Source organism: Zootoca vivipara, chromosome 17, assembly GCF_963506605.1.
Source record: "Zootoca vivipara chromosome 17, rZooViv1.1, whole genome shotgun sequence".
In the NCBI taxonomy this organism is placed as follows: Eukaryota; Metazoa; Chordata; class Lepidosauria; order Squamata; family Lacertidae; genus Zootoca; species Zootoca vivipara.
Genome location: NC_083292.1, coordinates 13,961,498 through 13,986,664, shown reverse-complemented (window position 1 = coordinate 13,986,664; position 25,167 = coordinate 13,961,498). Strand labels below are relative to the sequence as shown.

Here is a 25,167-nt window from a genome sequence, read left to right as displayed (position 1 = left end):
TATTTGCAGGGCATAGGAATTCATTCATTCCCCCCCCAAAAAATAGTCCGCCCCCCCGCAAGGTCTGACGGACAGTGGACCGGCCCCCTGCTGAAAAAGTTTGCTGACCCCTGATTTAAAGCACCTAGAAAAAGCAGCACCCAGGAAGCTGTAGTTTGTTAAGGGTGCTGGGAGTTATAGCTCTTTGGGGGTAAGCTACAGCTCCCAGAATTCTTGGAGTGTGTGTGCTTTAAAAGTATGATATGTATACAGTACAGCCTTAGATAGCTTTAATAGGGGATATAACAGTTTTATGGAGGACAGAGATCTACCAACAGTCCAAAACATTCATATAAATATACGTGCTGCTAATTTTCTCTTCCTTTATTATGCTGTTGCTCTAATAAAAAAGTGTTTTGTTATGGAAAACTGTTTTCTATTCCCTCATGCATTTCTTATTATAATAATTTGATGTTTTATAACTGTTTTTATTTCATCAGTAAAAGAAGTTATACACAACTATTTAAAATATTAAAAAATAATTACAAATAGCAGATTAAAATGCATGTCCACATGTCTGGAGGTGCTTGCCTAAACAAACATTAATAATAATAATAATAATTTTATTTATACCCCACCCATCTGGCTGGGTTTTCCCAGCCACTCCTGGTGGCTTCCAGCAAAATATTAAAATACAAAAATTCATCAAATATTATGGGCAACAAGTAATACATAAATGGGCAACAAGTAATACATAAATGGGCAACAAGTAATACATAAATTAAATAAGGAATAGACAGGAGGTCAGGTCTATAGTTCTAAGACCAATTTTCGCTTTATTATTTTGTTAAGAACATTTTGTGTTTATTGTTATTTTTGTTTGTATATTTGCTTTCCTTCCCTTTTTCCAGCTGTATCAATAAAAAAAATCAAATTTAAAATGAAAGAAAGAAAAGAAAGAAACATGGCTTTAGGAATTATTATTTTTTAAAAAAACTTTTTTTGTTAAGCACCTGTCATTATCCTCAAGCACCAGCACCAACCAATAGTCATTTTAACCATCAGGAAGAAGACCCTCCAAAAGCAGTTTTGTGGAGCAGAGGCAGAAAAGACAAGTCTTTGGAAGCAGCCAGATTTTTAGGTGTCAAAACAAAAGCACCGTGCTTTGTATGAAAAGTCCAGAAAACATTAGGTGCTTTTCACTGGGTGGGCATGCATCAATATTATTTGCACCTGCAAAAGTTTGGGGGCTGTCACACATACTTCCTTTCCAACCAGCGCATATCCTAGAACAGGCATCCCCAAACTGCGGCCCTCCAGATGTTTTGGCCTACAACTCCCATGATCCCTAGCTAAGAGGACCAGTGCTCGGGGATTATGGGAATTGTAGTCCAAAACATCCGTAGGGCGAAGTTTGGGGATGCCTGTCCTAGAACTTCCTGATGAAATCCTATAGCTTTTAATACCACAAATGTTCTAGGGGAGCGGGGGTCCCCTCTTTTGCTGTAGCTATATCTACTCCAGAAATCGACAATATGGTAGCCACAGGGAACAACTAATAAATTAGAATTAAATCCACCATCGATGTGCTGTTATCTCGTCTAGAACGCTTTGCAGAACGCAGCCACAACGCAACACCATTGCGGAAGGGCACATTATCTGTTTCCCCAGAAAGGCGGCTACTCCCATAGCTCATGAGGCAAACCCAACCCCAGGGACTAGGAACTTGAGCACCCAGCCAACTAGCCAACAACAGAGAAGCACGCGGGGCACAACCCATTCCGATCCGCCAATCAGCTCTGAACAGCAGCCGAATAGGGGCGGGGTCGCGAGTGGCTTGTTGTTTCATGTACTACCGGTTGCAAAGAAAAAAAGAAAAAAAGGCGGCGGCGGGAGGGGAGAGATAATAGACGCACAAACACACACATCCACCTCGCAAAGTGGCACCATCTGGTCTTGGCAGGATTCCTTCCACCAGCCCAGACTTGCTCTTCCAAAAGAGAACTTGCCCCCATCAAGAAGCAGGGATCCCCCAAACTGCGGCGCCAAGCAGATCCGCTTTGGAAGGGGGAAGTTTTGAGTTGCAAACTTTTCCCAGAGAGAGGGGCGCAGTGGGAGGGGGGGGAGAGAGAAGAGAAGTTCAACGCATTTTTTTGCGGCACGTTTAAAAAACATTAAATGCAGCAAGCCTTGAGAGCCGATCCACTTTAGAGCAGACCTCCCCCCTCCGCCCCGTCCAACAAAATGTCACAATATACAGAAAAAGGTTTCTGCCGCCGTCGGGGTTTTGTTTTTGTTTTTTTCACCCACTCCTGTTTGTTTACCTGCTAAGATCGCTTTGCCCGGGTGGGTAAGTTTAGTTTTGCCCGCCGGAGCCGCTGCAGCCAGGCAGCGAGGTCTGGCGAAAGGGCTGGCGAAGGGCGTCGAGGATGGAGACATGACGGTTGCAGGATTTGCAAAAGCAGCGGATCCCTCGCGGAACTGGCGGCGGGGTGGTGGTGGTGGAGTTGATCCCGCGGCAAAGGAAGCAGGAGCTGGAGGAAATGCCAGATCGCTGCAGCCAGATCCCCAGCCAGGGCTTCTTCTATATACTGCGGGGAGCCGAGCCCAGCCAGCCAGCCAGCGCGGACGCCGCCGCCCCCTTTTCCCGCGAGCGGAGGTGGGGCAGCCGCTCGCCACGCAGCTAGCGTCACGGGCTCGCCATTGGTTTTAAGGCTTGAAGGAGAGACGGGCGGAAAAGAAAAGGAGGTGGAGACAGCTGCCAGAGGAGGGGCTGGCTTGCTTTTGCTTTCCCCGAACTGTGTTGTGCGACGATCTTAGAGTTGGAAGGGACCACGGGGGACCATCTAGCGCAACCCCCTGCAATGCAGGAATTTCTCCCGCAACGTGGGACTCGAACCCACGACCGTGGGCTTAAAATTCTCACGCTGTGCTACTGAGCTAGCTACCCAGTGAGTGCAAGCGATCCGCTTCTTGGGAGTAGGTGGGGTGTCCGCTTTGCTGGGGTGGTGTTGTTTTTGCAAAGAGATTTTAGCGAAGGCAGCGTTGCACAGTTCCTGCTTTGGAGCAGCTCCGTGGCCCGGGCATTTGCTTGGCATGCAGAAGGGCCCGGCTTCAATCCGCGGCATCTCCAGGGACTCCATTGTTTGAAACCCTGGGGAGCTGCTGCTGCCAGTCAGTGTAGACAACACTGAGCTAGGCAGAGCGGTAGGTCTGACTTACGGTAGGAACACAGGGAAGGGCCTTATTGCCAAGTCTGCTGCTGCTGCTGCTGCTGCTGCTGGAGCTTTAAGAACCTGCCTACTATTTAAGGTGGCGCTGCGATTTCTGCAGGGTAAGCAGAAACTACGGAGAAAGTTGCATTTGTTTTGTTTTTTTTAAAAATCAGACTTGCTTTTATTTATGAATTAAATTTAACTCTTCCATTCTCCGGGTAGTACTTATGGCCAGACTCATTCCCTGCCTTCCACGTGCCCCCCCCCCCGCTGGACCTGGTATTTATTAAATGTTCTGTGGCGAAATTCAACCACTACCGGTAGGCACTTCTTCGGGATGTTTCTCCTTAATGGGGTTTGCCAGTAAAACGTTCTCCAATAACTTTGCATTGTCAATTTCCCAGAACGCTCAGTTAGCCTTAATGAAGTACAGGGTGTATTTTATTCTCTGTTGGGCTAATTAAATACCCGTTCATTACACTCCACTCTCTCAGGTTCCCTACTTCTGCACTTAAGAAGGGGTTCATTTTATAGGGAAGACCCACAGGTCAGAGGGGTAAAGGCTTCCCACAAAACCGACTGGCAGGTTTGGGCTACATCAGGGAGTCAAAATGCAATCCAACAGGATCTGTAAGGTGCAAGCTTCCATCTCTGGCGCCACCTACTGGTGGCCTCCTTGCCTTCTGCCCTACCAGTAATGGGCAACTACACCACAGCCCACTTCCTAAATAGTAGGGTCTTTGATTACAAGTGGCTACTAAATTTATGCTGGCTCACAGCATTTCAATTAAGGCATGCTCCTTCATGCAACTGTAAACTCACAATTAACAAAACAAACTCTAGAACCGTGGTGTGGTGTTGCAGCTCTCCTAAAAAAAGGAAGCTCAATTCTTTTATTTAAATTTATTAAAACTTGTGGGAATGACAGTATTTCTAAAACAAAGAGTTTTCTTTTGTACGATGCACACACATGCCGAGGCAGGCACAGAGAGAGGTTAAATGGCTCACTGGCTATGGTGCTTGCTTTCTGCAGTTTCTAAAAAGCACCTGTAATTATTGTACTTGTGTTTCAGTTCTGCTATACAATCATGGCACTTTGGTTCCTAACACAGACACCAATTAAAATGCGGCCTTGCAGTTTAGGGAAATGAACTTCAGATGTACTGTGCCCATGCAAGCATAACCCCACCACCAATTCCCATCTTGGCGGATGGGATTGTATTAACCTCTTGTATTAACCTCTCAACAGTGAACCCCTGCCTCCTTCCCATCAAGCCTAATCCCATCAAGCTGGCACAGTAGTGTGTTGCACAACCATCTCAAGTCCCATACACAGTCGTACCTTGGAAGTTGAACGGAATCCGTTCTGGAAGTCCGTTTGACTTCCAAAACATTCGGAAACCAAAGTACGGCTTCTGATTAGCTGCAGGAAGCTCCTGCAGCCAATCTATCAGAAGTCACGGAAGCCCCGTTGGGATGTATGGCTTCCAAAAAACGTTCGCAAACCGGAACACTCACTTCTGGGTTTGTGGCATTCAGGAGCCAAAACATCACAGTTCCAAGGCGTTCAGGATCCAAGGTATGATTGTAATGGACTGGAGACAGCCTGTTGCTGATGTCACTTCTGGGTGCCATCTGGTTACCACTGACCTGTGACAGGGCCTCTTCAGTCGTAGTTCACCATTTGTATGCCTTTCCTGGTGAGGTGGTCTTGGTTCCCCCCCCCTTAAGAGACAGGAGAAATTTAAAAACATTCAACGTTCCTGTTCACCTGGACAACTGAAATCTGAAAGAAACTGTTCTCCGCCACCTTGAAATTATTATTTTGTGAATATATGAACATTTACAAATGTTTTTAGATATTAATGCTTTTATTTATTTTGATCATATATGGTTTTGCTGCTTTTTTTGTTTGCAAGCCTGGGGCTCCTTGGGGAGGAAAAGTCAGGACCAAAGTTTAGTGACAACCTCTATGAAAATCTTACTGTGAGTGACTATGTACATACAAGTTTCTTTAAAAAAATAAATCAGTTTTTCACTGGGAGATTTGTGTTTGGCTGTGTGTGTGTGTATATATCTATCTATCTATTTCCCTATAACACTTGTTATTACTTTTTAGTTCAATTGCTTTTTGCTTATTGTAAGCTAAACAAAAATCCTCGTGTTAAGGGCCTGCATACACATGTCATAAATAAATCAAGTTTCATTAAAGACAAAGCAAAACCTACACCTTTGAACTTAGGAATCCTGTACACAGGACTATTGAATGCCTGCCTGCAGAAAGTTATTTGCCATTTTATTCAGTTTAGCAAGGTTTTAAAAAGGAAGAACAGGTGGCATAGGAAAAGGGAAATCACATGTGGCTAGTGAGCCTTTTAACCATCCAGAAACTTTAAGCATTCAGTCGAGCTTAGTGTTATGAGCTTTCAAGGAGCTCTTGCTTATTATGGTAAAATAGGACCTTGCAAGAGACCAAGATACTTTCAAGGGCAGCAAATGTCAACTGTTTTTGTGCTGTCGTAGACTCAGCCAGTATCTTTGCCACCACAAGGGAACACAGTATTTGGTAAAGGTAAGGCTTGTCTTTGGACTCCAAACTACATCAGAATTGACACCCCTGTGCTTCATGGTTCACAAATACGAATCAATGGGAAGTTTGGCTTTAACTTTAGGTGCCACATTCTCTTCCGTGGGAGGAGGGAGAGCATTAAGAAAGCAACAGTGGGGAAACAAGCACACTGAACAGTAAACACATCACTGCAGATTGAAGGCAGTTGCTAGATTTGACAGTAGGGCTGGGTGATATCTGGTTTTCAACATCGTGACATATCAGCAGCTAAATATCGTTACCGTATTTTTCGCTCCATAGAACGCACCTGACCGTAGGACACACCTAGTTTTTAGAGGAGGAAATCATGAATTTTTTTGCTTTCTTGAATTCTCCTAGGCATAGCAGCCAACTCCTAGAAGCCTAGGCGCCTTTGCCCCCCCCCCCAATTAAATATTTGAGGAAGCTTCTTTTGCAAAGGGAGAAAGCTCCATTTTTTAAGGATCAGCTCAAAGTTGCTGAGTTTACTTGCAAAGGGAAAAAATCCTGTTTTTGGGGGGTTGAACTCGCAGTTTTGCAGCTTCTCTAGGAAAGGAAAGGGACCCATTTCTAGAGTTTCCAGAAAGATAATCTAATCAGCCAGTCACATGTCTCCCTCTGCAGCCAACAATTGAGGCCTAGGCAAGGGGCCGGGAAGGGAGCTAGCTCTCTTATTTCCCTCCCCAATCTCTTGCAATCAGCTGCTGAGCGGGTTCCTTTCTACGCACTCATTCCCTGTTAGCCTTTAGCTTTTTCTTTTTCCTTTAAAAAAAAGGACAATCTGCCTTTAGCCCCTGGGCAATTCGGCTCCAGGGACCACGCATTTGCTCCATAAGACGCACAGACATCTCCTCTTACTTTTTAGGAGGAAAAAAGTATGTCTTATGGAACGAAGAAAAATACGGTATATGCTGATATATCAGTGTCTGGAATGTATCTTGGCTGCGTCACCCAGCCCTACTGAGGAAGCCCCCATACTGCTCAGGCTCACGTGAGCCAGAGGTGCTCCTTCTGCCCCCCAAGCTGAGCCAAGCCCCCATACCATTCCGGCTTGCATGAGCTGAAGGGGCAGGGGGCTTCCTCAAAGGCAAAGGCAGGCAGGACGACAGCCTGAATAGGTGCTCACTCAATATTGCCAGCTCAATATTGTATGAAACTGGTATCGTGATCTGACGCCATACTGGTTTCAGACAATTTATCAATATGTCGCCCAGCTCTGACACTCATCGGTTTACTAGCACAGCATTTGGGGCTTACGCAACTTTCCACAATTGCATAAAAGCTGTTGCACTTCCACATCTATGGGCGCCAAAGCTCAGCTGACTCCAGTTTTGACTTGGAAACAACCCCTCTGGTTTAGTTCTAGAACACGGCCAAGGAAAAGAATTGTGGACATTTACATGGTTGCTACAAGCACCCCTTTAGGCACCGTTAGGCTGACACAGCACCTCCCCTCCAGCCCCCTTGTTTCAAACCACACAGTGGACACTGGTTTGATTTATGTTTATAATTGGACTTTCATAATATCCATGATTAGCACAAGAGTCATAGCCATAAATTATACATTATCTAGTTTTAAGTACATAAAATGTTAATGATATATGTCTCTGAAGAGTGGCACAAAGTAGTACATCCCTGTTGGCATTCTCTATTGGGAAGAAGAAGAAAAGCGAGAGTGTGTTTGGTGGGCAGACCATCTGACCTCACAGAATTCCTGCACAGAGCCAGAAAAGGGGTGGGGTGGGGGATGGGAATTGGAACTGTTGCCGGCTCTCCAGCTCACCTCAGCCAGCATGGTGAGTTGTCAGGGATGATAGGAGGAGCAGCCCGGAAGGTTGCAGCATCCCTGCGCCTGCTTTAGAGCTTCAGGTCAAATACAGCCAGCCAAGCAGGAAGACTCACTTTCAGGGCGAGACTTCAAGTCACGCAAGGAGGTGCACCCCTTTTTCCCGGGGCTTCCAAACTCATTTCTTACCAACATGGTCCTCTCTGCTGCACACATTTACAATACTTATGGCTGCCCAGGCAACACTCTCTTTGACATTTGCTTGTCAAGAAAAAAAGAAAGTCACATAGCCAAGTTATGTTGTTGAAAACGTGTACCATTTGATGCCATTGAGTATCATGCTATTACGTACTACAGGAAAAAAAATATGGGGAGTGTCTGCTCTGAGATATGATCCAATTTATTCTCCAAGGAAGGTTTTTTTTTAAAAAAAGAAAAACACAAAAAATTCCAGAAGGCATAGATGCTTTTTTTTGGGCAACATTCTGTAAACTGTGTCACCTCTCTTCCCCTGTCGCCTCCAAATAAACTTTTTATTTCCTTTTTTTTCACAGCGCTACAAACAAATGGGGAGGTGTGTGTTACATACAATTTTCATATATCTCACCAGTTGGAAGGTTCTGCTTCATCTGTTACAGTACTTTTTAACACGTTAACAGCTTGGTGCCAGAGGACGCTGCCCCAGCATGCATGCGGCTAGAGAGAGGACTCTGGAAGGAGAGAGGGGGAAAGCAGCACTAAAACGCCCAAAACCACCAGCAGAACTCCTCCTAGCCCCCAGAAGTTAATGCTGGGTTGTTGGTTTTAGTTGGGAGTGTTGCCTCCGCTTCAGACAGAGCCTTGAAATGTCGCTAACGGAAAACAAGATAAAAGGAGGGTGGGGGGAAGAGCTGCCTTTTGAGGTTGAAATGTAACAGGACATAGCAATAAATAACACAGTGTCCTTTGGGTGTCTCTGAACCAAGGGGAGTAGGGGTGGGCTGAAAAGGGCATTCAAGCCAACGCAGGGAGTCATCTGTGCCTTCTTGGAGAAAAAGTTAAAAAAAATAAAAAAGGGACGGGAAGATGATGATCGGAGACGGTTAAAGGTCTCGCAGCGCACGTTACATATTGAAACCGTAAACTGGTGGCTGGGTGAATCCTGGCGCCGTGTAGCCATAGGGGAAGTTTGCCTGTGGAGGTACTGTGTTTGGGCCTGCCGTTAGCATCAGCTGCTGGCCTGGAAGAAAGACAAGGAGGGGGGGTCCGTTTAAGTCACTTGGAAGGCAAGGCCTTTTGCATACCCACAGAACCCAACAAATCCCAATTCAAAATGCAGGCTTGTGTTTGTCTGTTTGTTTTTTAAAAAGATTGAAACAGAAAAAGCAAACGGTACATTTCCAGCTCTAACATCACATGAAGCTGCCTTATACTATGTTAGGCTATTTGCCCATCTTTATTTCTTTGTGTGTGTGTGTGTGTGTGTGTGTGTATATATATAATTAAATTTACATACTGACCTTCACCAGCGGATCACAGGATGGTTTACAGGATTAAAAAAAAAACTGTAAATACTGTCTAATCTAAGTAGAAGTAGCTCCAAGATCTCAGGTAAGGAGTCTTTCTCCAGAACTGAGTTCTAAATTGGCAAAGTCAAAAGGACTGAACCTGGGGTCTCTCCTGTGTGGTCTTGAGAGCCAGTGCGGTGCAATTGCTGAGATCCCGGACTATGATTGTGGAAGATGCAGGTTCGAATCCTCCTCCCCCCCACTCAGCCATGAAACAGAGTGACCTGAGAAAACCACCGCCTCCGATTTACTTTACAAAGATCAGAATGGGGAGGACAGGAAGCTCCTTGGGAGAGGTAACAAATGTAATTGGTGGGTTTTACTCTGAGGAGACCCAGTTAATGAACACGACTTATGTTAGGGCTGTTAATTTCAATAGGTCTACGTTGTCAAGTGCCCAATGGTTCTACTGCTGAGCTAAGGCCCATCCAGATTTAAAAGAAGGGCCGACATGCAAGACAACAGCAAGCGACAGTTCTCGAAATTCCACTGGAGCCGCATGTTTGAGCTGCCTGCCCCCTTTTCATGACTGGGAAACAGCCAAGACTTTCTGAGAAACCCTTGAATGAACAGCTCCCATATGATATAAAAAATAGCTCAGGGGTTGTTTTTTATAGTAAATGCCTCCCCGCTCTTTCCCTGCGGTGAAGTAGTGACTGAGTCAGGATTTGTTTCAATTGTCTGGCACCTATCAGGTCCTGAAAAAACTACATTAAGAGAATCTAAGTTCAAACAAAAACCCCATATGATATACATTTGTACATCCAAGAGTTTTAAACACGTTGCAGTTAGATCTGTTAGTCGTATTTCCCCAGCCTATGCTTATTAATTCTGCCACAGACCAGACACACATTGTTAAAACTCTACTAAAAAACTACGCATGCTTCATGCATGGGAAAACTGAACTCCCATTTAAAACCATTCCCAATAGAAAACTGACCTCGTCATCATGAACTTCCTTTAATGGAGGAACCTAGAATGCAATTGTCAATAAAGTCTACCTTTTGCCAAAATAAAGACTTTTTACACATTTCTGGAATAGAAGCACCATTTCCTCCCTTAATGGGATTCTGTTTTTCCAGAAGATTTAATCTCCAAGAGTCTTGCCACCCGCAGAAAGGAAGGTTTCCCCCTACCATAGTTCAGACGTACCAAGAACACCCTTGCCCATCTGGAGATACTGCACTTCTTGAAATGGCAAAACATTTTAACTAGAGAGGGTGTTTTCTACTGGGAAAAAAGGCCGAGAGCCGAATGTAGTGTAATATTCCATATCTACAGGACTTCTTTTGTACACCCGCACACTTTTCTGCAACCATGAAATTTCTTCCAAGCTTTCAGGAGCAGGATCTGCCTAGTTCAGCCTCCACTCACAGATCATATAAATAGGAAATAATTTTAAAACCACAGCTGTTTTATCCCAACACTGGTTCATTATGTGTGTGTGTGTCCAATAAACCTCTTTGAAAAGCATCCAGAATCTGTAAAGGCTGCAATCCTAGAGAAAATTGCTAGGAAGTAAGTCAGTTTACTTCAGTAAACAAGTGGGGTGCATGGCTGCTTCCAGGACAGCTAGAGAAAACCTAACATAAACTAGATTTCTTCTGAAATACCAGTATCTTGAATTATATTATGATGACGACATGGCAGTCACTAGCAGCAACAGATTTTTAGTTAGATCCTGTGGAGAAATCTCAAGTTCTATTTCAGCATTAACACATGGGGGGGTTGTTAAGTTCCAATACTGGATTTCGGATCTGAAGAAGTGTGCATGCACATGAAAGCTCATACCAATGACAAACTTAGTTGGTCTCTAAGGTGCTACTGGAGGGATTTTTTTTATTTTGGATTTCTGGAAATGCTTCTCAGTTGAGAGCCTAACAAAAAGAAAGCAAGTCTTCACCTACCAAATACTATTGGAGTGGGTTCAGTTACTTGTTCCTCTTCTTTCCTTAGGCTTTCAGAAGCATCAAGTTTATCCACCTAAGTTGTAAAGTGAAAGGAAACTCATGAAGGAACTTCTTAGCGCCCAAGTTCTGTGACCTCCTACAGTACAGATGCCCCCCCCCTCCCAAGTATTTCCATTCCAGCTTTCATTTAAAAATATTTATGTCTCAACGTGTCAGCGGATCTAGCACAACTTCCTGCTGGTGATCGACTTTCAGAACTAAGTCCAGTTTCAGAATTTGCTCAACTGCCAGAGATCAACTCTTTAATAGGATGGCCTGTGGCACAAGCAAAAATGCGTGGTCAAGTTCACAGAACAATTAAGTCACAGGGAGCTTCGGACTAGATTCACCTTTTGAAACACCCGTTACCTGCAAGAGCCAGTTCCCACATTCCATCAAGCAACAGAACCCAGAGCTAACCCAATGAGCCCCTAACTTACTTCAATGGTCCCTTAGAACAAATTGGCATAGCACTGAAAAAATAAAAAATCTGGACAGCTGTAGGGAGGTGAAACGTGTTCCTCGTGCTGGGCATGAAGTTCACCAGGGACAAGCTTAATCCTCACACCAATGGTGTCCCTGACTGCATGTTGTTACTTCCTCCCACCCATAAGTCAATGGCTATTGACTTTCCCCTCCAAATGTGCTTTACTGGGATGGGGGGGCAACAGTGTACCACTAGCACGGAGTGACCTAGCCATCAGACAGGGAGGGATAAAGATAGACATAGGTAGCACACTCGATGCATTGTTCGCTTCTCCTCTTCCCCAAACCAGCCTTTTCTTTTTTTTGGAGGGGACGAGGGGAGCAAACAGCAGCGTGGTCCCCTTCTCCGCCTGTGTTCTGAACAGAGTTCCCAGTTGGTCAAGGGGAAACGTGACACTTCAAAGGCTTCTTTGGCTTATGCAAACAGGCGGCAAGGCCAGACGTGACAAGCAGGTCCTCACCCCATGTTGTGCAGATGAGGACCTGGACATCTCTACTCATTGGAAGAAACTCTTCCTTACCTATAGAATCTGATGTGCATTTTACGGACACTGCGGTCTGGTTTTACTGTCAACATACAGTTTCAGTGGCACAACCCCAAAGAAAGTAGTTTGTTTGATCCAATTCAGAGCTGCCAGACCAATTAGTGGGGTTTCTGCAAATACCCTGCAAGCAACATTTAACAGCTGCCATTACAATGAGGTTTCACATTGCTTTGGATTGGAAGGCAAGCTCCTGGAAATTTAAAGTCATACCAGAAGAGGGTCTGTTTAGGTTCAAGCTGCCATTTCAGCATGTCTCCTAAACGTACCACTGTAATGTCACCATCATTGCTTAGAGCAGCTTAAATATTGAAGTTTACTCAAGAGGAAGCATATCCAAGACTGGAAGAGGGTTTGCTTTTTGCTAAGCCAGACAGCTGAAGAGCAGTTGCATCCTCTTGGATGTGAGAGAAAACTCCTCAGTCTAGTTATGTCTTATCCAGGGACCAGGCTGCTGTTACATTTTTTTCAATTACATTTCACTTCTGTAAGCGATTCCTATGTAAAAGGCAGGGTTGTAATACCAGTCAGCAGGTTCCTGCCACTGTGTGAAGGCCAGAATGTCATGGGATTCTTGCAGTTTCATGTCTTGGTACGCTTGGGCAGCATTCCTTTTAATTTTATTGTATTGCAGAAGTTTTAATGGTGCACTTTGATTTCCCATTTTTGGATGAAGTTACCCCCCCCCCCCGCCGCCGCCAAAAAAGGATACTTTTCTCTGGACAGGAACCCCAGTACTAACATAATCGGTCCCATTAAGAGGAGAAATCTAAGCTCTCTTGGTTGCTGTTACATTCCAACACTTTAAAAATATTCAAGCTAAAGGGGGGGGGAATCTATATCCTGGGTTTAACCCCAACAGCAATACTAACTTTTGCGAAGCTAATATTCAATATTACCTCATAAAAGCTGCCAGACACTGTTTACCTACTGGCTTGAAACTGAATAGGATATGTCTAGTTTCCTGGACCCAGGTGGCGCTGTGGGTTAAACCACAGAGTCTAGGGCTTGCTGATCAGAAGGTTGGCGGTTCGAATCCCTGCAACGGGGTGAGCTCCCGTTGCTCGGTCCCAGCTCCTGCCCACCTAGCAGTTCAAAAGCACATCAAAGTGCAAGTAGATAAATAGGAACCGCTCCGGCGGGAAGGTAAACGGCATTTCTGTGCACTGTTCTGGTTTGCCAGAAGCGGCTTTGTCATGCTGGCCACATGACCTGGAAGCTGTCTGCTGGCTCCCTCGGCCTATAGAGCGAGATGAGTGCCGCAACCCCAGAGTTGGACACGACTGGACCTGATGGTCAGGGGCCTCTTTACCTTTACTAGTTTCCTTAGCTGCTACTTAGTTTTTGCATTTGCAGCAACTTTCCTCTTGGAAGCTACTATTAATGGCGTTATTCTGGCCTTGCAAGTGTGGCATCTGCCCACCCACTCACCAATCAACGATGGGTCTGTCAACAGAATTGTAATACCTTCGCAACAGAAGCTGCAGCACTCCTATTGGATGTTAAAGGCTGCTGGCCCAGGAATCTGATCATAAGTTCTCCTCCTCCCCACACCCAAGAGGTAGCTCCCGTCAGATCTGAGATGCATCTTCCACCTACAGCCTCTTGCATATCCACCTTTGTTATCTCCTGGGATATCGGTTTCTAGCCCTACTTTTTTTAAGGGTGTTCAAAAGTTTGTTAATAGGAGGCATGTATTTTGGTACAGGGATGCACGTCTTGCTGTTAGGTACACATGAGGGGAGTTAAAACAATTATTTACATAAAAAATGGGGAAATTCGTTCTCCAATTAATTACTACCTCCATGTACTAGATTAGTTCTTATTTTAAAAGCAGTCTTTTCATGCATGCTCTTTCAGGAAGACTGAATCATTTAGTAGACACTTGCCACTTGTAAAATCCAACCAGAGTTCAGCTTGATAAGAGGATGGTAGCGCTCATAAGATCTAAGTCTCAAGTTATATCCCAAGTGTAAAAAATGTATTATTAATATTATTATTAGAACTTCATTTTACACACTTTGGCCCCCCAATACTAGCTTGTTAGGGCCTTGCTAGGCCACCATGGGAAGCCTCAACTACAGCGGTACCTCGGTTTATTAGCACAATTGGTTCCGGAAGTCTGTTCATAAACTGAAGCGTTCATAAACTGAAGCGAACTTTCCCATTGAAAGTAATGGAAAGTGAATTAATCCGTTCCAGATGGGTCCGCAGTGTTCATAAACCGAAGTTCCACTGTACCTTGATACTGCATTAGATTTGGACATTTCAGATGCAAACTTCCCAAATAATGGAGGCACTGTAGGCAGATAAGCATCTTAAAGATGAAAAATTGGCTGCTGTGCCTAAAACAACTGAATTCTGAGCTACTTTGCAGCTAGTAGGCACACTATAAGCTAGGTCTGGTTGGATTTTCCCCAAGCTACAGTGGAAGAGATATTTACTATGGTATTAGTTAGACCAAAGCTAGATTATTCTGCTTTTCAGCAAAAGCTACAGCTAAGACTCCCAAATAGCCTTAGATACGTTTTAGGGACACAAATTTAAAAAGCCAATGTAAAACCAGAGCAACGGTCACCTTATTAAACAGACCATCAACCTGCAAGAAAATTCAGAGGGGGAATACTTAAAATCAATAAGCCAGAAAATCAATTTCAAGAAAAAGCAAAGATCACACAAACATGGGCAGGGGAGTTTGCAGGGAGAAATAGGAAAGGAGACCCACACAGAAAAGAAGCATACTCAGCATTTAAACCTATGGGAAACCAATATCTTACTTAACACAAAAGTGGGAAGTTTATATACATGGAAAGCTTACTTAGCATTACAATACTTAATCCGCAATGCACTTTCAGAGATGACCTATTAAAAGGGTTGTCTTGCACAAATCCAAAACCTACACTGTACTTGTCAATATGCTTGCACACTAAATTAATGAAAGTTATCAGTAACTACAAAGGTTAAACCTGGGCTGATGTGGGGAAGGGCAAAGGGATAACCAGATTTTTGCTGGTGCTATTTTGATCTTGCTTTATTCTAGTGGAAAATTGTTATTATTTTAATACCCATGTGCTTACAAAAAGGCTGAGTATGTAAGAGTCCCTTTGGCCTGAAATACATGCTTATCATTATCAGTTACAGACCTCCAAGATCCAGGCAGCTTTCAGCATCCCACCCTGGGGCCTTTTTAAAAGGCAGTCAAAAGAATAAAAAGGAAACAGCAGATCCATGCAGCTCACGGAGAGCAGCGTGTGAGCACATTATTCCAAGTAGGGGAAAGCATCTAAAAGAAGGTGTTTTATTCAAGTGAGCTAGTAAAAGTGAAGTAGCCCAAATGTTTAAAAGTGAAAAAGAATAGAGATCAACTTCTTCATGAAAAAACCCCCAAAATCTTAAGGTTTAGCGGCAATGGGAGCAGCCAGGAGGAGTTTTGGCTAGTATGTCTGGCCATCTGTAGTGGGAGGCTAAAAATAAAATAATAAAAAAGAGGAAATCTACTAACTAGGCGTTGGCAAGTTCCAGAAAATGTATGCCGAGAACTAGTCCTTTTTGTAGTTTCCTTAATTTTTTCAGGCTGGATCTCAGGATTCCTGCAAGTCTCTACCCCACCATTCGCAATATGACATTTAAAGCAATTCGGTAACTGAAGCATTTTGCCAAGTCTTTTTAAAGGCAAAAATTTGAAGCATGTCACCCAGGACTCGAGATTGAAGCAATAACCCTTTCTAGAGAAGCCACACTTACTTTGGTCAGGTACTCCCTCATCACCTGGATAAAATAAGGCATCGCAAAGTCCATAATGTTGTGCCTCCATGCCAGCTCAAGGACCACGTCCGGATGCAACAAGTCGTAACACGTGAAGAGAGAAGCTGCGAAACACTCTTTCTTGTCTTCTTCCAGAAACCACTGAAGCAGTTTCTCTGCCAGCTCAGCATCTTTGGATTCTGCGGCATACTGCATAGCATCCTACAGAACACCAACACCATGAAACTTATTTAGAGCCATGAAGTAACTACATCAGACTACTTATGCATCATGCTAGAGCAGGATGCATAGGCGCAAAAGCAGGTGTAGGACTGCTCCATCTTCTGCAGGCTTTTACGATAAAAAAATTGTTTCAAATTCCATCCCACATGCTCCCAGTACATACAAGGAGGAACTAACAACGCTAAACAAAAACAGACCTTATATAAGCGATCTTTCTTGCAGAGCTCCACACTCTGCTTCCATCTGTTATTGCCTTTGTACAGGTAAGCAGCAATGCGCCTGAACTCAATCAACTCATGTTTCTCTAGACGCTGAGCCAATGTAATGTTATCGAAGTTGTCGTAGGCATCAATGGATGCTCGCAAGCCCTATTTGAAGGGGGAGAAAGTTATAGTCAGGCACATGGAGGAGCAAATTGCTAAAAACGATGCTAAGCCTACAGTGCTGTATCATGGAGGTGGCTGGAAGATTTTGTCAAAGCTTCTGAACACAGCAAAACACAAAGGGTATTCTCCCATGGGCTTTAAGTAGGTAGGGGGTTACAGATTTACATCAGAAACTACTATGCACGTACTTAAAACCACTGGCCTCAGAACTGTTTAATGCAGTGATGGGGAACATTTTTCAGCCCAAGGGCCTTCTGGGCAAATGGTGTGTGTGTGTGTGTGTGTGTGTGTGTGTGAGAGAGAGAGAGAGAGAGAGAGAGAATTTATTTACTTACTTACTTACCGTGTTTCTCATATTATAAGACATGTCTTATATTAATTTTTTCCTCAAAAAAACACGACATGGCTTATTTACAAGGGATGTCTTATTTTTTAATAAAGTGCATGCGGGCGCTGTTTGCCGGGCTTGTCAAGCCCAGCAAGGAGCGCCCGCCGATCTTTGGTGACAGGCGGCGGTGGGGGGAGAGCGGAGAACGATCTCCGCTTCCCCCCCACCCCCGCCCGTCACACAGCACAGGGCCGAAGATCGGCGGGCGCTGTTTGCCGGGCTTGTCAAGCCCAGCAAACAGCGCCCGCCGATCTTCGGGGACAGGCGGGGGTGGGGGGAGAGCGGAGAACGATCTCCGCTTCCCCCCCACCCCCGCCCGTCACACAGCACAGGGCCGATATCGGCGGGCGCTGTTTGCCGGGCTTGTCAAGCCCAGCAAACAGCGCCCACCGATCTTCGGTGACAGGCGGGGGTGGGGGGAGAGCGGAGAACGATCTCCGCTTCCCCCCCACCCCCGCCTGTCACACAGCACAGGTCCGAAGATCGGCGGGCGCTGTTTGCCGGGCTTGTCAAGCCCAGCAAACAGCGCCCGCCGATCTTTGGTGACAGGCGGGGGTGGGGGGAGAGCGGAGAACGATCTCCGCTTCCCCCCCACCCCGCCCGTCACACAGCACAGGGCCGAAGATCGGCGGGCGCTGTTTGCCGGGCTTGTCAAGCCCAGCAAACAGCGCCCGCCGATCTTCGGTGACAGGCGGGGGTGGGGGGAGAGCGGAGAACGATCTCCGCTTCCCCCCACCCCCGCCCGTCACACAGCACAGGGCCGAAGATCGGCGGGCGCTGTTTGCCGGGCTTGTCAAGCCCAGCAAGGAGCGCCCGCCGATCTTCGGTGACAGGCGGGGGTGGGGGGAGAGCGGAGAACGATCTCCGCTTCCCCCCCACCCCCGCCCGTCACACAGCACAGGGCCGATATCGGCGGGCGCTGTTTGCCGGGCTTGTCAAGCCCGGCAAACAGCGCCCACCGATCTTCGGTGACAGGCGGGGGTGGGGGGAGAGCGGAGAACGATCTCCGCTTTCCCCCCCACCCCGCCCGTCACACAGCACAGGGCCGAAGATCGGCGGGCGCTCCTTGCCGGGCTTTTCAAGCCCGGCAAGGAGCGCCCGCCGATCTTCGGTGACAGGAGGGGGTGGGGGGAGAGCGGAGAACGATCTCCGCTTCCCTCCCACCCCCGCCCGTCACACAGCACAGGGCCGAAGATCGGCGGGCACTGTTTGCCGGGCTTGTCAAGCCCGGCAAACAGCGCCCACCCATCTTCGGTGACAGGCGGGGGTGGGGGGAGAGCGGAGAAAGATCTCCGCTTCCCCCCACCCCCGCCCGTCACACAGCACAGGGCCGAAGATCGGCGGGCGCTGTTTGCCGGGCTTGTCAAGCCCAGCAAACAGCGCCCGCCGATCTTCGGTGACAGGTGGGGGTGGGGGGAGAGCGGAGAACGATCTCCGCTTCCCCCCCCACCCCCGCCCGTCACACAGCACAGGTCCGAAGATCGGCGGGCGCTGTTTGCCGGGCTTGTCAAGCCCAGCAAACAGCGCCCGCCGATCTTCGGTGACAGGCGAGGGTGGGGGGGAGAGCGGAGAACGATCTCCGCTTCCCCCCCACCCCCGCCTGTCACACAGCACAGGTCCGAAGATCGGCGGGCGCTGTTTGCCGGGCTTGTCAAGCCCAGCAAACAGCGCCCGCCGATCTTCGGGGACAGGCGGGGGTGGGGGGAGAGCGGAGAACGATCTCCGCTTCCCCCCCACCCCCGCCTGTCACACAGCACAGGTCCGAAGATCAGCGGGCGCTGTTTGCCGGGCTTGTCAAGCCCAGCAAGGAGCGCCCGCCGATCTTCGGTGACAGGCGGGGGTGGGGGGAGAGCGGAGAACGATCTCCGCTCCCCCCCACCCCCGCCCGTCACACAGCACAGGTCCGAAGATCGGCGGGCGCTGTTTCCCGGGCTTGTCAAGCCCAGCAAGGAGCGCCCACCGATCTTCGGCTCTGTCCCCCGATGCGCTACGGCTCGGGGAAGCAGGCAGGGAGCTCCTGCTGGGTCCCGCGGCTTCACCTCTCGCTCGGTCGGGGCTTTGCGATAGTGCTTATTTTCGGGGTATGTCTTATTTTTCACCAACCCTTTGAAATCCTGTCATGGCTTATTTTTGGGGGATGCCTTAAAATATGAGAAACACGGTACTTACTTACTTACTTATTTAATTTATATACTGCCCTTCATTCTGAAGGTCTCAGGGCAGTTCACGAGATAAAAAATATAGGGTAAAAGCACAAAATAGTTACAACAAAAATTAATAAGAACCCCCCTCCCACAAACACATTTAAAAGGCCATTGCATATTAATAAATCAACCCAAGGCCTGGCTGAAGAGGAATGCATGGATCTGATACAAAGGTTAAGCATTTTAAATTATGCGGTCATTTTGCATACATACCATAATTGGGCTTCTATAGAAAAATGCCATAATCGCTGTTCCCAGAAACTCACCTGGTAGTCTTCCTCCTCTGTCAGAAGATTGTTCAGTGCTTCATTGACTCCTTTATTATTATGATTCTGGACCGAGCGCAAGTAAGGTTTCACTAGAGGCAGCTGATTAACCTAGAGGCAATGCAACTGTTTAGGCAAAGAGCTGTTCTTGCTGAAGGGCCTCCCACAAAGTACATCTCTAAGGTATTAGGGCCCAACAAATTAAGTCACATTAAACCCTAGAAACTGGTCATCTCCCAAAACAAAACCTTATTGGAACAAATGGTATATCCACAATTTAAGACCTTAAGTCATTTTATACAAATTTATGTGTGCAACAAGAGGATTTGGAAACGGGGAAAAGTTAGTCTAAGGAAACCCGGCCAGATGGGCGGGGTATTATTATTATTATTATTATTATTATTATTATTATTATTATTATGTCTCAGCATGATAAGAGATGAAACCCCTTTTGCCTTGAATGTACAATTTGAAATGGAAAGGTCTTCAAGAGAAGTATGTCATTTAGCCCATTTTAAATTTGTGCCTCCTCTAACTCACCTTGGAGAAAAAGCTGACCGTCCTGGTGTGATCCAGCCTTGGAGATAATACCAGGAGGAGATCATTGATCAGCAGTGGTTTATAATCCAAGTAAAACTGCAGCGCTTTGTAATATAGCTCCACATTGGCCACCTAGAGAACAAATTCAAGCTGTGAGATAATTGGCTGCCCCCGAGAGTGACTTAACGAACAGTATTTAGTGAACTATGGCCCTCTTATTTGGTGCTCAATAGTCTTTAACAGCTCTGCACAGCAGTACAAAAAGTTAGAGCAAATAAATAAATAAACCTGCAAGCTTTATCATGCTGCCATCTTTAGAAAATTGAATCCTAGTTGCTAACTTAAGTGTACCCAAGAAGTGATGCATGTCTGATGCTGTGTTGGGCTGGATAAAAGGGTTAATAGTTGTCAAAAATCACATGAAACTGCTGGGAGAGCTTGCCTGGAGCTTTGAGGTTCGGTGCCACCAGTATGCAGATGATACCCAACTCTCTTTCTCTCTTCTTTCCGTCTAAATCTGAGGAAGCTGTTTTGGTGCTAAAACAGTGTCTGGCAATAATGGATTGGATGAGGGTGCATAAGCTCCTGTTTCTCAGAGACGCAACTTTAGAAAATCAGAATGTATTATTAAGAAGCTGAATGATGTATGGTGTTTCTGCCACAGGAAGATTTGGCCATGTCTTAATAGTCCCTTGGCCACCCGCTGGGTTTTCAAGACACACCAACAGATCTGAATACCTGAACTGGTGTGAAACTCAACATGTTTTGGGGTCAAGCTGAGGAGTTGTTACCATTGCAGCTGCTTACCTTTGCAATTATGTCCTTGAACTGCCCTTCCTTCCATGCATCGGTAGGGTGGTTCATCATTGTAATTATTGCGTTGTCATATTCTTCGTATTTGTCATAGAGGAAAACCAGCTCTCCCCAAAGATGGGCCTGTTCTGCCGCCCGAAGCACCTTGTGGTGAGAGGAAAGGCAGGGTACAAATCAGGCAGTAGCCAAAGAGCCCGCTGAAAAGACAGAGTTCATGGCACTTGCTCTGTTTAATTCGGGGCCCAATTAAAGTATGTCATCGTTGACAGTACAAGCCTTAAATAGCCTGAGGCCAAGATATCTGAAGAACTACTTCTACCCACATGAACTTGCCCAGTATTCCACCGCTGGGTGCCACATTCTGCATTGTCCTGCTTATGGAAATCAGAAGGTGGGCAACTGAGCAGGTAAGGATCTTTTCTCCATTTCCCCCAGGAACTGCCCACTCCTCTCGTCCTCAATATTCACCTGGCCCCCTCACTCCCAGCTTTCCACAGTAAAACCTTTCTTCTAGAATGTCTTTAGATATTAGCCTTCTCCTATGACGTTTTTCCACCTATGTCCAATACAGTTCTTATTTTATTTGAATTGACATGAATTTTTTTTTGCTTGGAAAGCAGAGTAAGTGGCATTTTTAAAACAACTTTTAAATAATTTGTGTTATATGATTGACTCAATTGCAGGTATATTGCCAAATACCTTGGGAATGTTGACTCTGGACCAAAACAATTCCAGGTGCTCTCTCATCTTCTGTGGTTTGTATTTAGAGTACAAGATGGCAAGTTCTGTGAACATCCCCATGTGGGCACGCTCGAGGCCCAGAGCAGCTTCTAAGAGGGCAATCAGCTCTTCAAAGTATCCGCGATCCTAGGATTAAAGACCACAGCACGTTTAAGAAGCATAAACCTCACTTGCAAAGAAAAATGAAAAAGCCTTGCAATTTTAAAACCAGTGATAACGCTTGAAGATGGAATGTATTAAAAAGATTGCAGAGGAGACTGTTTAACTTAGGTATAGGATGTCCTAAACACCTTTAGGCAACATTCAAAGTTAGTAGCACAGTAGTACCTGGGTTTTCAAGTGTCTCAGAAGCCAAACGTTTTGGTTTTCGAACGCCAAAAACTCAGCAGTTTCCATTGAAATTGCAAGTCACCTCTGCAAGGCCCTTTGCGCCTCGGTTTTGGAAGCCGAACTGTCTTCCAGAACAGAATACGTTCGAAATCCGAGGTACAATTGCAGTTGCTTGTTCATAAGTGAAGGATAAGGTATGTGGGCCATTTAATATGAAGCAGCAGCTGGGAACTAGAAGACCCAACATTTTGAGTGCTGTATGACACACTGACGACACACCTTGGTGCATCTGCACAGCCATTTGAAGTGGTTCTCTAGCCTCCTTATGAATGTGTAGAATATTCTACTGAAGCAAAGAAAACTCGTGGCATAACATTAATTCCTCCAGCTACAGTTTTCTAGAGATGTACACCTGGCTTTAGCCCTGTACATACGGAATATCAATTAACATTAACTTAAGCCATAAATGGGGGACCGAGGTGGCGCTGTGGGTTAAACCACAGAGTCTAGGGCTTGCTGATCAGAAGGTCGGCGGTTCGAATCCCTGCAACGGGGTGAGCTCCCGTTGCTCGGTCCCAGCTCCTGCCCACCTAGCAGTTCGAAAGCACATCAAAGTGCAAGTAGATAAATAGGGACCGCTCCGGCGGGAAGGTAAACGGCGTTTCCGTGCGCTGCTCTGGTTCGCCAGAAGCAGCTTTGTCATGCTGGCCACATGACCCGGAAGCTGTCTGTGGCCGGCTCCCTCGGCCTACAGAGCGAGATGAGCGCCGCAACCCCAGAGTCGGACACAACTGGACCTGATGGTCAGGGGCCCCCTTTACCTTTAAACCATAAATACTATGGATCTTTTAGCTTGCGTTAGCTGTCTTAAGCTTGTTGGAGGAAAGGTGAAGCCCCGGGTTTTAAATACTATAATAGCACTGCTGCAAACAAGCAGCCAAGGGCATTTTACACTTTTAAAACTGTTAAAGGAATCCCACCTGATAATAGCTGATCAGCTCTTCAAGCTCATCAGCGTGGATTACTATGTGTAAGCCACAAATCTGTGCAAGCCGGAATTCCTTTCCATCCACACACGCAAAGCACACCTGCAAGCGGGAAACAAAAAAATGCTGTTAGCAAACTGCGTACAAGTCAACTTGCCCAAATACCTTATATCCCTTAGATCAGGATTTGAGCCAATTCCCCACATGGACATTTACCTGAAATATTTTCCATAAAGTAGGTATGAAGGTTGTGTTGAGCCTAACGTGGACTGTTCCAGAAGCTTTGCTAACACCATCTTGGTAGCCAAGATAACCCCACAATTAACTGGTAGCGGTTGTAGCAATGAGCTCATATATGTTTATTCACTTGCTTTGATATACGGCAAGGTAATTGGCTCACTTGGATGTTATCCTTATCCTTGGGCTTGGGGGTGCTGGGCTCTGAGCCCAGAAAGGGGAACTCTATCTGTAAGACTTGAGTATTTGCCACCCATGCTCTCTTCTGGGCAGGTGAAGTGTTGGGAGGTCCTAGACAAAGTGTTGGGAGGTCCTAGACAAAGTGACATATGCTGCTTTGTGTATAAAGATTGTATGCACGTTTGCTTGGGCACGGATAAGCCATCTCCTTGCTGCGGTGTCCGCCCTGCATCTGCAAAGGCTTGGAGAACTGGCAGGCTGCTTTGCCATAAGTCCATACCTTCTTTAATAAAGCACTAGAACAGGCCATTCTGATGTTCTTAGCATCCTTCTTTAGTATCCCTGCACCCAACCACTCCCACAAGCCCTCCTTTGGTCCTGCGGTTCAGAACAGAAGATGCAACTGATTCTCTAAAAAAGGTATTGCCTTTTGCACTAGGGTGGTTGCTGGGTTTTTTTTAAAACAGCAGCCATTAGTTTGTGGTGAGATCTTTAACTGCTAGTCTTGATACCTTCCCTTGCAACACAAAACGAGTTACCTCCTTCCATGTCCTGGTGCTGTTGGCTTTGCGGCCGCTATCAACAGCTGCCTGGTACTCCCCAAGATGAACCAGCGTAGATGCCAGGCGAGCAAAGTTAGACACATTGTTGTAGAGAAGTTTGGCCGCATCATACATGCCCTCCTCATAGCAGCGATCGCCAACCTAAAGAGGAAGAGTTTGTGACAGTGAAGGAATGCTGGGGCACAAGAGCTGGAGCTGGTGTATTTCAAAATCCAGACCAGAAGTTAGCTTAGCTGGAAGTGCTAGCATTTAAGTAGAAAACGTACCTGCTGTATGTGAGCATTGTTTGGGCCGCTGACAAACTCTTCTAGCTCCGAGAGCCTATTAGTTTTTGCCAAGGCAAATATAAGTTCAGTCTCGACATAAGATTCCCTTGCCTTTTTCCTAGCCATTTGTAAAAATTTAACCAGATCCTCCCAGTTATCTTAACAAGCAGGCGAGGGGAGAGAAGAGAAGAGGATAAAGATAAATTAGTTCCCTTGATTATTCTTTTTTTGTTCCCTATACTTGCAAAGAAGCAACAATATGCTCCACCTCTCAGCAATACAAAGAGATTTTATGTACTGAAACACCAATCCTAAACAGGATGGATATTCTAGTAATTCATTTATGTAAGTACCTTTAAGCAGTTTTTAAAACAAATTTTAAACAAATTTAACATTTTCCCATTTATTACCATGAAACCCTTTCAGAATTAGAGGTACATACTGAAGAGATCTGGCTCAGATGTTTTTCAACATGTCATGGGGATGTTTTATGTAATCCAGCCTTGTGAAATGATGGTCTTCCCAAAGGATTCCCGCTAATCAAGCAAGGATTAAAATTACCACGTCCTGCTAAGTGAAAAGAACCATTGGAGCATACCATTTCTGTTGGCTGCCTGGACAACTTCCATGTAGGCAGAAGGATCGTCGGCCTTTATGTAAGAATCTATGGCTTCCTTCACCAAGTCCTTTTGGAGCTGTGCTCTGGCCAGCTGGCTCCAAACTGCTGGTTCATTACATCTCTCGGCAAATTCATAAGCACGATCCAAGTTGCCAATGTGTTCTATCAACACCTAGGAGAGGTTACCAAAATGAAAGTCCCAATAAATGTCCAGTGCGCACCACAGAGAGGTTTTTTTTGGGGGGGGGGGTTGAGAGAAAAGAAGAATGATTCAAGTCTAGAAAAAGGTACGAAGCCCAAGCAACCTTAGAACATCACTAGAATCTTCTGTTTATTTAGATGGTTTATACATTGTCCTTTACGCTGATGAAAATCACCCTGTGGCTTGTGTAAACAAATAAAATGCATAAAGTAACATAATCCTTTAAAAACACACAACAAATCACTGAATTTGACAATTTATACATGAAGCAGTGTTTATATAGTGAGGGTTCAGATTTTATATATAGTGGTGCCTCTAGTTACGAACACCTCTGGATGCAAATGCTTCGGGCTACTCACGCAGCAAAT

The 25,167-nt window shown here is 45.8% G+C and overlaps 2 protein-coding genes across 5 annotated transcripts in view; both read right to left on the bottom strand.

The window, feature by feature from the left end:
* The window catches only part of SLC25A1 (solute carrier family 25 member 1), a 53,824-nt gene extending 51,188 nt beyond the window's left edge, over positions 1-2,636 (bottom strand). The window contains exon 1 of the mRNA XM_035098027.2: positions 2,304-2,636. Within this exon, the coding sequence (XP_034953918.1) occupies positions 2,304-2,418 (115 nt within the window). The 5' untranslated portion in view covers positions 2,419-2,636. The remainder of the gene's footprint in view (positions 1-2,303) is intronic.
* A 1,842-nt stretch (positions 2,637-4,478) lies between these two features.
* CLTCL1 (clathrin heavy chain like 1) overlaps positions 4,479-25,167 on the bottom strand; it is a 62,519-nt gene continuing 41,830 nt past the window's right edge. Inside the window, exons 21-34 of one of the 4 annotated variants that reach the window (XM_060269801.1) lie at positions 24,577-24,769; positions 23,979-24,136; positions 23,689-23,853; positions 22,727-22,834; positions 21,375-21,542; positions 20,670-20,819; positions 19,863-19,994; positions 19,323-19,433; positions 16,276-16,446; positions 15,836-16,057; positions 14,670-14,690; positions 11,022-11,097; positions 10,055-10,087; positions 4,479-8,786 (exon numbers count right to left, since the gene is read on the bottom strand). In XM_060269801.1, the coding sequence (XP_060125784.1) occupies positions 10,062-10,087; positions 11,022-11,097; positions 14,670-14,690; positions 15,836-16,057; positions 16,276-16,446; positions 19,323-19,433; positions 19,863-19,994; positions 20,670-20,819; positions 21,375-21,542; positions 22,727-22,834; positions 23,689-23,853; positions 23,979-24,136; positions 24,577-24,769 (1,701 nt within the window). In that variant the 3' untranslated portion in view covers positions 4,479-8,786; positions 10,055-10,061. The remainder of the gene's footprint in view (positions 8,787-10,054; positions 10,088-11,021; positions 11,098-14,669; positions 14,691-15,835; positions 16,058-16,275; positions 16,447-19,322; positions 19,434-19,862; positions 19,995-20,669; positions 20,820-21,374; positions 21,543-22,726; positions 22,835-23,688; positions 23,854-23,978; positions 24,137-24,576; positions 24,770-25,167) is intronic. The other 3 variants (XM_035097942.2, XM_060269802.1, XM_035097944.2) reach the window with 3 other exon arrangements.